We start from the raw sequence: 12,163 nt of genomic DNA, 5'->3' as shown, positions 1-12,163 counted from the left end.
AAGGAGAAGAGCATTTGAGGTGAGGGAATGACCTGTGGCAAGAGTAGGTCAGCATCCTGGGGGTTGGATGGAGGGTTTCACTTGATTGCTATCCTGGGCTTGTTCTAGGAGCAAATACCACAGCAGTCTGTGTCAATAAACCCAGTCCAGCCCACGTAAATGTGGAACCATATCCAGCTACTGTCCTAGATAGCAGTGCTGCACACAGTCCAGTCAGTACCTGTGGACTATTTCACAGGACAAAATTGAGAAAGGAAAAAACTGGCAAGTGGTTGAACTGAGACAGAGCATTCAAATGGCTGTTCTACTGTTGGATACAGTAGGGGATATTAGCTGAGCAGTCCTAAAACAAGAGGATGAGCAAGTCTGCAGTTGTCTCCCTTCCCTGCAACATGACATTGTGCAGTAGCAGCACAGTCTGCTGCTTCCTGTGCTCTGGCTAAAGAGAAAGTCCTTTCTGAGGTATCTTGTAGATACCTGTGTGTAGGAGCACAGAAAGATGTGGGATCATTATGCATGTTTTCCTGTAATGGGTGAACTGCTGGGTGCAGTCACACAATTTCACTTGCAGACAGGGCTGCCTGAGGTGTCCTGCCTATCTGCAGGGGGAAAGGGATGAATGCCCGTAGTGGAGTGTGAAGGCAGGAGGGCTCCTTCTTCGTCGTGTCACCAAAGCAAGGAAGGTAAAATAGGTGCTCCAACCACACAGCAGTGCAAAGGACAGTTTATAAATAGTGCCACAAGTTCAATCAAGCTCCTACTGACTTATTTTGGGCTTTAACTGTTGTTCCTGATTTTAGAATGCATATATATATAGTAAAATATTCATCACATAATCACAGCTATAATTAAGGTGCTTCCTGACTCCTCCCTTAGCTGCTGTGCTGGGAGAGGGAACTGGCCTTGGGGAAGAAGGACGTGCTTTTGCATCTGTGTGCCTTTTCCTCTGGTTGCTCAGTTGGTCCCTGGAAGAATTACCTGCAGGAACTGTTGCAAAAGAGATTATGTATATGAGTGTCTATTGTTAATAGTGTTCTAAGGCTGCAGGTATCAGAATAAATGGCTGGCCATGCAGGATGGAGGTCATCCTGGCTGTGCCTGTAGCAGTGCTGAGCCTCCAGCAGGGACATGGGTTTGGTAGGGGAGGCTGCAGGCAGCAAGGCACTCTAATCTACAGGGGAGGGCTGGTGCCCACTCTGTGACTTTCACAATTAAGGAACAGACACAGTGAAGAGAAACTGGGGAAAAGAGAACCATAAGCAGAGGACCTTCAGAGAGATCAAATCAGGTCACTGGAGACAACTGGGAGGGGTCACTCCCCCAGACTGGCGGCGTGAATTTCCCTTGTAGGAAATAAGATCAAATTCTCTTCGTTTTCCATCTACTCTCTCCCTCATGTTCCAGTCCACAACTTCATTTCTCCTTCTCCAGGATGGACCCTCTTTATTCTCCATCAAAGAGATGTGCCCACAGTGATGGGCTAGCTTGCAAACTGCAGCCGCGCTGAAACACGTCTCCTTCTGGACCTCCTCCTTTCGATGCCATTGCAAGGCAGAAAGGAAACACACTATAGTTCTGGGAAGGTTTCACTGATTGAAGCCAGGTTTCTGCGGAGTGGTCTGTGATCTTCTGTTACCTTTCTGAATTTCAGCCCAAGCCAGTCTCCAATTTTGTGTTACAGAAGACTGCTGCATCTCTTCTCTTTATGAAGTAGCCATAAAGATCAGTCACATATTTGTGTTGTGCTCTGTGTATACACAGAGTGGATTGAGTTTGTGAGTTTGTCCAAGATGCTCAGGAACAAGTGAAGAGGGGGAATCACTTTGTTCCAAACAACGAGGAGAAGTGTGGGTCAGTAAAGCCCTGAGTGCATAGGAGACTGCAGACTGCCTGCCTTGGAGTATAGATGACAAGATGTTGCTTGCTCTAAGTATAAGGAAACAGAGCTTGAGTAATCAGGGTGGAGCTGATTTTTTGTTTCTTCAATATATCACCTTTGCACGAAGCTGGATAAGCATAGCCCTTAGAGCTTTTTCTGGGGGCTCAACTGAGTGGTCTTTTGGGCTTCTGAGATTTGTCTTGTGAGAGAGGTTGTGCATGCACATAGTCTCACTGCAGTATCTCACTTGCTGGAACTGCTTTGAAATTCCAGATAATGCTGCCAGCCTAATACAGGATCTGTGCAGCCAGAAACCTGAAGACCTGACTCTTACTCCCTCATTACTTGCTATAAATGTGTGCAAAGCTCACTTCTGCATTGTGGGAGAGCTGCGATTGCTCAGCCTCCTCCCCTCCCTGTTGACCTCCATACTTGTCTGATACAACCCTTTAAAACCACCATTTTGTGCTTTTTGGTGTGCTTATCTGAGTGGCAGGACAGCGTTATCTGCTTTTGCAGATCAGCATGGAGACAGTAAATGTTTACACTAGAAGTCAATGCCACAGTAGTGAGTTGAGCTCTGGTCTCTTATGTGTCAGACATGTCCCCTGACCTGATGTTTTATAAAGGCTATGCTTTCACTGCTCTGTACCATCTGGCTTCATGAAAGAGAAAATGAGGTGACGGTGAATTTGGCACTGCCACAGCTAGTCTGCTTCCAGTTGCTGCAGACTAGATGGCCCAAAGGATTGCTTAATGGTATATTGAGCCATTCCCTTCAAAGATGATAATTTGCAAGATGCATTCTGCAGCCATGACCACAGTCTGTGGACTAGCTTGTTACTTACCTTCTCCACCAGTGAGAGTTGTTGATCTAGGACTGGCTCCTTTAGCTAGTGTGCCTTAGTCATCCTGTCTGTGCCCCTTCCCCCTGCCCCCCAGGTCAGTTGGCTCTGGGCAGGAATTGCTGAAAGGAATAATCTGGTCTGTGTTCTGCTACTGTGTTCTAGTGCATCAGACTAGAGGAGTGTGGTTTGATCTCCTCTGACGTTTGAGGGTGATTCCTTTTTTGTCTCTTTCTAGATACGCAAGGTTGTTCCCAAGAGTTATTCCACCCTGAGCCAGACTGCATTCTTTCCTCAGTTCCAGATTACCTCTTTTCCAAAGCTTTTTTCATTAAAGAGAACTATTTTGATCAGAATATTGACTTAAGGAAGAGGGGGCAGGAATACAAGGCAGAGAAATAAGCATCCAGCCAATATGTCAGGGAGAACCACGTGTTTTATATATGCCTTGATGGTATCTGTACCAAGATTCTGCCTCAAAGCCCTTTCAAATATTATCTGTGTTCCCTCCTTCTTCCAGCAGAAACACCCCCAAAACCTTGTTAGCCTTTTCATCGTCATCACCGGCACACAGCCCCTATGTCGCGTCCCAGGAGCTCCCACTGCCATTGCACCCCCGGAAGAAGGAGGAGGAGGAAGAGCTCCTGCCTCACCTGCTGCTCCCTGACAGCATTGACGTGCTGGAGAAGGTAGACAGGAAGTACAAAAAGAAGAAGAAGAAGCAGCAGAAGAAGCGAAGGCTGCGACAGTTTAATGACCTCTGGGTTCGCCTTGAAGAAAGGTAGCTAATGGCTGGGGAGGGAGGAGTGTTTTGTCACGCAAACTGAACTTAGACTGATTAATCCAGCACACCAAACTTCTGCAGGGGCTAGGCACATGCTGAGGGCAGTATCTGACCTTCTCCCTCACTGTGATTGTTGCTGAAACATTTACTCAAGGCTGCTTGTGCTTTTAGTGACAAAATAGCTTCTTCTGCATGGTTAGGTTTGTGGAAAATTAGGCATAATACAAGTGGAAGCCTTGTCTAGACCATTTTGCATTTGGGCTTCAGGGACTGTGAGCATATGGTAGTCCTCTTTATCACAGAAGGCTGGGTCCAGTGGTAGATGGTACAGATCAAAGCCTTGGACCTTTGTCCACGAGCTGCTGCGTGTGTGGAAACTGTTATATCTGGCATATGTGCTCCTTGCATTTGGACAATGTTTATGCAGTATTTCCAGTCTCTGTATTCTTCCAGTCTTAAAAAGCATGTGAGCCCTATGCAGATCTGGAAAGGGGGATGACAACCTAATGGATGATGGAGTTAATATAAAAAATGGAGTATGTTGTGGGGCAAAGGTTCACAGATACCCCCTAGTTTTCATCCAGAAGAGCTTACTGACCTACAAGAACTACAGCAGCCTGCAAAAAAAGCCAGCTTCTCCCTCACTAGCTATACTTAGGCCTGTGGCTGAATGTGTACCTTAATGTTTCCCTCCTGTCAGATAACACACAAACCTGAGTCTGCTCTCTCTTGTACTTTGTGTCTCTGTTTTTATCTCTGCCATACTTAGGTTGAAAGCATTTTATTTTTGTGGTACTGTAAATAACTAGACAGGTCAGGAAGATGGAGAAAAGCCTGCAGTTCTTGAAAGGAAGCCTCTACATTCTTTTTTTTTTTCCTCATACGAATATTTCTTCCTGTTCCCCAAGGTACCAAGTATATCAAGGTTCTCCTTTGCCTCTTCTGTCACGTCCCTGGGTCCCAGCTTTGAGTAATACGTTGCTCAGGCTGGCTGCAAGTGGGTGCAGCAGCGGTTGTTCTGTTCCAAGCATTCAGCCTTCGCCAGACTTTTTAGACCAGACTCTTTTTCCTCTTTTATAGAGTAGTTTTGTGCCCTCTCTCTGCTCCTCCTTCCAACCTAAGTGTGAGTAGTTTGGAGAGAAAGGGAGACAAATGCACATGGAGGTTTGTGTGCCCACTGACAGACCTACACACAGCCCAAGATTCACCAGTACAACAAATCCTTATATTGGTCACATTTGATTTGGTCTTTTAGTGTATCATTTACTTTATATTAACTTAGTTGATACCAGCTGTTTGTGAATGGGTTTTTGGAGCTCCTGTTGGCAGTCTGTTTAGTTGAAACACTAAGGAATAATTTGGAGTCTTTATGATCTCAAGCTCCCACCCTGCCTGCACACTGACATGTTCAGTTTTTCACATGCAGTTGTTCCTGTGAAGTTCAGGGAAGTCAGTGGGTGCCCTGATGTGAGATACGCATGCACTTGCAGCATCAGTGCCTTCAGAAGAAGAGGGAAGATGGGAGGATGTGCTACTGTGACTAAATTGGAGGTACATTAGGGCTACATACTGGATTGCAAGTACTGCAAGGCAATAGTGAGGTAAAAGCAAAGCTAATGATGACAGCTTAGGAAACTACTGCATAAATAGGGGAGCAGCAAATGCCTCCTTTTCTTTTCTTCTTTTGTAATGTTGCCTTTGTTCCCTGACTAATTAAGTCATCCTTTGTGCTAGGAACTTACCCAGGTGCTAGGTGACAAATTCTTTTTAGGGGTGAGTCCTTAGCAGCAGAGGGCTTGAACGTCTGGAGATGGAGCTGTTGCATGACAGTAACGGGAAAGACAAGTGATGCTTACTGCTGCCTGGGAGATTGCTGCGCCCTTGCTGCAGAGGGAAAGCCGCCAGTGTCAGAGAGGCAGCTGTTATTCACGCACAGCCCCCACCCATGCTCTGGGTTTAGTCTTTGTACAGCAGGGGGAATCACCACCGTCTCTGCCCCGACATCCGCGTGTGCAAGCAGTCCTTGCCGCTGCGGGCTGCCTGGGCAGGCGTGGGCTGAGCTGACAGCCCCACCTCGTGGCACAGCCGTGATGTGTCCCCACGGAAATCCAGCCCCTCTGGGCTCAAGCTCACACGTGTGCAGGGCACGTCTCACGGGGAGTCTCAGCCTTTGCTATAAGCATTCCCCGGTATGCTCATAGGTAAAGCTGTCAGGTTTCTTATGCGTGGGCCATTCACAGCTTTCCTCCTATGAGCCTGGAAATGTGAAAGGTGCAGCTCAAGTGATTTAATACAGTCTTGTAGTGGGCTTGGCAGAATTGCTTTGGTTTGTGCTCCTGTATGCATCAGCTGTCAGCTGTATTTCTTTGATGTGCTGCCAGCTAGCTTCTCTCCAGTTACTGTTCAAACCTTCTGTGGGGGCCCTTGGGTATGGAAGGGTGTTTTCAAAAAGGATACTAATTGCCTTCAGTTTCCCAAAGTGTTTTTGCTTAATGCAGCTGGCCAAAATAAGACAAGAATGGTGCACAGCAGCTGGGGAGTGGGTGCAGGAGAAATGACTCTGCTTCTTTATTTGGCAGGTAGACTTGCTTTTAATTTTGTCTGAATTTGTCTTCTGGTTCCACACAGCACCATGAGGCCCTGGGGTGTATGTCAGCTTTACAGCTGTGGGGTCAAGCATGGCTTTCAATCCATTGCCGAAGAGAACAACACCTGTGTAGTATCTGACCCTTCTGACTCTTGACCTGCCGTGGTGTGGGAGCTCCCTCAATTCAGGACTGTTAGTGTTAGCAGCCTGCAGCATACAAATTTCTCTCCTCCATCACATGCTGCCATAATGGGAGTTCAGCACCATGTAGGCTCTGACTCAGTTCTTCTTCATCACCACCTCGGAGTCCTCACTACCACTGGAAGATACTCTGGGATGTGGTGATCTTTTCCAGTGACTCTAGGATGCATTTCTGGAAGTGGTTCTTCCTCTCCTTAAAGCACGTCATGTAAACCCTTTCTGATTCCTAACGTGTGGAAGGGAATGTGTAGTATAGGAACAAGTTTGGTCCACGCTAAGATGCACGTACAGAAGCGTGGCTGGGGAAGATGGATTCAGCTGAAAGCAGGTGCCTCACTCCTACTGTGCTCAGCAAGTGTCGCTGCAGTGACACTCCTCTGCAACAAAGCTTGTTTTACTCTTCTTACACATTTTGTCCTTAGCTGAGAGGCGCTAGGAATATGGTGGTCTTTCTTACCCACCTGACTGACTGCATGGGAGCAATGGACAGGCTGGCTGGGTACACCTGAGTACAGGGCAGATGTTTTGGTGCTGTCTCCTGCCTCCTCAATCTCTTCCCTGTTCCCCCTCAAGACTGCTTCTCAGTTCAGCTGGGCAGCGCCCTCGTCCATGTGGGCTGGCGTGGGAGCTGCTGACACCTGTGAGGAAGGGACAAGGCAGCACTCTGCCATTAGGAGACACAGTCCTTTGGTGAGCATGGAACCAGTACGAGAGACCATACCCAGAAGCCCAGAAGACTGACAGTGGGGCATAGAGGCTGACCACCTCCTGTACTGTGGGCATCAGGCAGTTCTGGGCTGGGTCTGGACTGACGTTCTTCTCTTGTCTTGCAGTGCTACCGACCCTCCTCCCCGGATCCGCATCATTAACGGCTACATCACAGTCGAACCCCAGCCCCGGGGCCACGGACGGTCTAGTCACGCTCATGCAGACACTGGCAGTGCTCACCAGCTTTCCCGTTCTCTCTTCCTCCCACTACTGACTTTGACTTTGCATATGATAAGGCTGCATTGAAACACAGGGAAGCCAAGCTACAGGGCTCTCGCCTTAAAAAGCAAAAAAGAAACTTATGTGAAAAAACAAAAATAGAAGACTCTGAGAGGGACACCTGTTCTTTGGGGTGTTCTTAAACTGCCTCCTTTTCCTGAATCTGGATCATTAACACTATTAACTGGTTTGACCTGCCCAATACAGGAGAAGACATTTTAATGAAAGTGTTATTTATCCTTCTCTTGCAGAAGAATGATTTCATGTTATCCCATAATGCTTTGGGGAAATTATAATGTTGCTATAACATAGCTGTTGTTTAGCTGTATGAGCCCAACTAAATTACATTTTTTTCACCTTCAGTGCCTTGTAAGAAGATTTACACACCAACAACTTGTTCATTAGAATAGAATATTTTGGTCATATGAGCACAGCTGGGAAAGAGAGGTTGGTATTTTATGTCTCTACTGGTGATGCTTTTAATTCTTGCTTGTTAGGGCTCCAGGTTACATATAAAGGTTCATGACAACACCTTCTACAATTGAATAAAACAGTAAAGACTTGTGAACAGAATGTTTCTGCCGTCTGTTTGATGCTGTTTTAAGATGGGTACACCTGAACCTCCAATGGCCAGACAAGTCTCATAAATACAAACTAATGTACATTTAAGAAGAAAAAATTGCCTGGGAAGCTTTACAATTGTACTGTTGGACGCTTCCAAAATAAGAAGTTCTCAAGAGGTGATTTGAGAAGCCCAGATGCAGATTTTCCCTCTCTTTCTAAACCACAAATATATTGTTATTTTATAGCTCGATTCACTTTTGGGGAGAAAGAGTTTTCTTTTCCTTTTCTGCACAGTTAGACTTCATTCTAGGAAATCCTTGCAAGTTTTCTACTGATTTCAATGGAAATTCTCAGACTTTTCAAATTGTTTTAAGTCCTTCGCTGTCTACTTAAAATGGACATGCTGTTGACCGTTGGATGTAGGAAGCTTGGAAGGGGTGATGAATGGTTTTCTGTGTTTGTACAGGACATCCTCTTGTGATTACACTGACTCATTTTGTGAGCAACATATCCGTCCCTCCTCTTAGGAGGGTTTCATTGCCTGGGAACATCTCATAAGATTCATCCATGGGAGGGCTTGGAGCCAGTGTGCTGAGCCTGGTACCTTGGAAACAAGCAGTCACCTGCCCCAGTGAGACAACAAACCCTCAGGTTTCACTTCCTATGCATGTACATGTGCTTCGCTACTTTTTTCATTGCCTATAAAAAGTACCTCTTGTTCTCATCCTTCTATGGCACATTGGAGGAGGAGGAGCAAATGGTTTCAGCTTTCCTAACGGGCTTTTCATCCCTTGGTCTCAAATTTCAGTCCTCCTTCAGATGGACTGAACCTGAACAAAGCCTCAGTTTGTTGAGGAAAACAGAGAAAGGAGAAGCTAAATATTGCAGTTTGTAGCAGCACTGTGGGGAACGAAATATACCTGGGCTGGGGTAGAAGACAGCACCATCTCATTGTATATTCCTTCTTATAGGGAATACTACAAGACCTCAGGGTCTCGAATGTGTTCTGGCTTCCTTGGCTTTACACAGCAGTCAGGCTGGTGATGTGCTGTCCCCTGTCTCTCTCTCTGGTTGATCTTTCACTGGTGTAAACTGTCATAGACCTGGTGGGTCTGGAGCTATTTTCCTTGGCCTGAATATGACCTGAGGGGAGCAGATCAGATGGGGGATAGCTTAGTTACAAAGATGCACTGCAGGCCCGACAAACTGAGCACATACTTGTGCCCCGCAGTACATCTGAGGGGGGCCACCAAAAATATTACGTCAGAGTGTGTTCTGCCACTTCTAAGCCTATCCATTGGTATTGCTTCTCCTTCCCCCGTCCTCTGGCCTTCAGAAGTGCATGGTGAGATGTGGCACAGGTCCAAAGGGCTCGGGAAGCACTAGGAGAAGGGGCTGAGGCAGAGCTTCCATTTCTTTTCTCCATTCCAAGACAAAGGCTGCTGTGTAAAATAGCCCCAGGCTGACTTTTCCCTTTGTTCCCTCTCCATGATTGTTCCTTTTAACGGTTTAATGGTTGGACTTGATGATCTTAAAGGTCTTTTGCAAACTAACCGATTCTGTGATTCCTGAGCTTCGCCTCTGTGAGGGGAGCTGAGTCGAGTAGAACAGCCACCAACGTTTTTCTTAGGTTGGCATGAGGGAACAGTAATTATAAAACACTTAGGAATAACAGAGACCTGAAGTAGGACTATGGATAATTCAGTTCTGGTGGTGTAACTCATTTTGTAGCCTGTTTCCAAGTGCCTGACTGCGTCAGGGAAATAGCTATGTCCTTAAACTGTGATGGATTGTGTGCCTACAGAGGCTGCATCCTGGCAGTCTTTCTGCAAAGTAATCAAATTCTTTCAGGGTATTTTTGAGGGTCTCATGGGCTTGGTCTCATACCTGTGAACTAAACTAGTGGTTCCTACCCTTCACTTTTTCTTCCAGACCAGTCATTGCTGACTGGCCATGGGACACCAAAGTCTTGAAACTGTTACTGGTATGGAGAGCAGAGCCTTACTCCAGCTGCACACGCTACTCAGCTGTTTACAGTGACCTCTGGGGAGTGCTAGGTTTGGGTCCAGTTGTTTCTCCCTAGTTCCAGAACAAGAAAAGTTTGCCAGAATTGGAACAGCCTGAGGAGCCATCCTAATGGCCAGGGTCTGCTCAGGTACTACCCTTCTCTGGGCCACAGAGCATCAGGAAAGCAAGCATTCCCATCATGTGCCTGGAAGACTTCACTGTCCCTCTATCTGTCCCTCCCAAGCAGCTGAGGTATCTTTTGTTGCCTTGCAATTGAGACTGAGTCAGGCTTGTGATGAGTAGCAGACTTGATTCAGAAATCACTGTGAAGGTGCAGGTACTTCTTTCTTCAGTGCAGGGGCTGAAATCTCCTGTTGTCTCCTGAGCTAGGTGCCTCCATGTCTTCTATGTGCTGTAACAAAGCGTTCTTTGTTATATTTGAACATCCTTGTCTCCCCTTTCCTTTCTCTTTCCTTTGTACTTCCTAATTAGCCTGCACACTTTGCTGTTCTCCTCCTTGCTTAAATTGTTTTCATAAATCATCTCTCCAATGTTCTCTCTGAACAGATCTGTTTTGAGATGATGGGACTCTTGCCATGGGTTTGTTGTGGTCAATATTTCTCTTTCTCTGTTGGGAGGCTGATATTTGCGAAGTTATTAGCAGACATTAAAAACCTACCCACTTCAAAATGTACTGGTTTGATAATATAATGCCACACACCCCCTGGATTAAATTGTAATGTTGGAGAATATAGGTTATAACCATCGCTGATGTTCAGCAGTGTATTGTGAATTCTTGTGAATATTTGTTGCTTGACTAAGCTTGGCTAATGGACTACTGTGTTATGATATATATGCTTTTTAATTATTATAAAACTTCACATTTATGTATATAGCTAGGAAGAAAAGGCAGACAAACATCCTCCTTGGGAAAAGGGCTTGCTCATAAATTCCTGTTTCCTGCGATTGTCAGCAATTGCACTTTATTTCTACTTGCTGATGAAATGGACCAGGCATTAGACACCATTTATTTTGAACTTCGTTGACCTTCCAACAGCTACCTCCTGCAATTTCACAGCTTCTCCTTTCTGCTGCTGGTTGCTTTTAACACATTGAAGCATTATTTTCTGATATGATACTTGGTTAGCAACTGGGATTTCTTGCAAAGCATTGCAGGAGGCATGACTTCCCTCAATGTGCTTTCATACACAGTAATGTGCCTCTTATCTGTCACAGCTTTTCTGTGAACTGTGAATGCCCCTTAGCGAGCTGGGGATCCAGTGCTGGTTTACTTTCAAACCCTTTCAGATTAGGATGTGAAAAATAAAAACACTGAAAGAAAAAAAAAAAAATTCTTCAGATAGGGTCTAAATATGTGCACATCCCTCCCAAACAATTATAACAATGTGAGAAGGGATGCATAAGCTGTGTGGATTACTTCACTCTAACCTCTGGCACACCTTAAGGACCTTGCACGGTTTTGTTATTTTAAAGGTGAAATAATGTAAAAGAACACAGAATAATGCAAAAAACCTTGCTCAGTGATTCACATTTCTTTCTTTTCACTTTGAAACTTTGGAAAGAGAGTAGTATTTCTGTTTTTAACCGTTCACATAGCAAAGTTATACTTCTAAAACAGATTAGAGGGAAAAAGTGCAGGAGTTACGGAAGGCAGGTAGATAAATAGAAATGAAGAAATCTAAGCATTTTGTTTCTTTTTTTCTCTGTGCTCCTTTTGTACCCTCTGCAACAAGGCTTCAGGGGAAAATACGGTGCTCTTCCACTGGGGAAAAAAGAGCCAGGCACTGAAAGAGCAGAGCCCTCTCTTCAAACACCAGGGTAGTCTTGTAGCTGGTCTGTTCTCTTCCCAGTAGAGCTGAAGCTGCAATTACTCCATACATAAGATAACAAGCTGGTATAGTTCAGTGGGTTGTTATGGCCCCTTTTGATCAGCTATTTAAAACACTGTGACACAGTGAGTGTGTAGAAATCAGGCTGAAATCTCTCACTTACATAACCAAGGAACGTGCTTTAGAGGATTTATTTCTCCAGTGGCTTGCTCTCTAGAAAACGTGGACAAAACATGTCACTTATCCTTTATCACAAAAAATAAAATCTAAGCCATGCAAATTAATAAAAGGAAAGGTGATCTTGTTACATCTGTGGTGAAACTGATTACCATTTTCTACCCTTCTTCTCTGCTTCATCCAGACTGCTATCCTGTAACCACCAATGAATGCATATGAGGTTTATTCAGGTCAGGTCTCATGCTGAAATTGTTACCTTTCAAGATCACACTCCTGTTATGG

The 12,163-nt window shown here is 45.4% G+C and overlaps 1 protein-coding gene across 5 annotated transcripts in view; it reads left to right on the top strand.

Annotated features, from left to right (window-relative positions):
• Positions 1–7,848, top strand: part of TRABD2A (TraB domain containing 2A) — a 78,205-nt gene extending 70,357 nt beyond the window's left edge. For 2 of the 5 annotated variants that reach the window (XM_050913164.1, XM_050913167.1), the window contains 2 exons: positions 3,245–3,505; positions 7,130–7,848. In XM_050913164.1, coding sequence (XP_050769121.1) covers positions 3,245–3,505; positions 7,130–7,310 — 442 coding nt within the window. In that variant the 3' untranslated portion in view covers positions 7,311–7,848. Of the gene's footprint in view, positions 1–3,244; positions 3,506–4,934; positions 4,988–7,129 lie in introns of those variants that run through there. The other 3 variants (XM_050913165.1, XM_050913166.1, XM_050913170.1) reach the window with 3 other exon arrangements.
• Positions 7,849–12,163: the final 4,315 nt, after the last annotated feature.

The sequence above is a fragment of the Gymnogyps californianus genome, chromosome Z (assembly GCF_018139145.2).
Source record: "Gymnogyps californianus isolate 813 chromosome Z, ASM1813914v2, whole genome shotgun sequence".
NCBI classification, from domain to species: Eukaryota; Metazoa; Chordata; class Aves; order Accipitriformes; family Cathartidae; genus Gymnogyps; species Gymnogyps californianus.
Note: the sequence above shows the minus strand (reverse complement) of the source record. Positions and strands in the feature narration are given on the sequence as shown.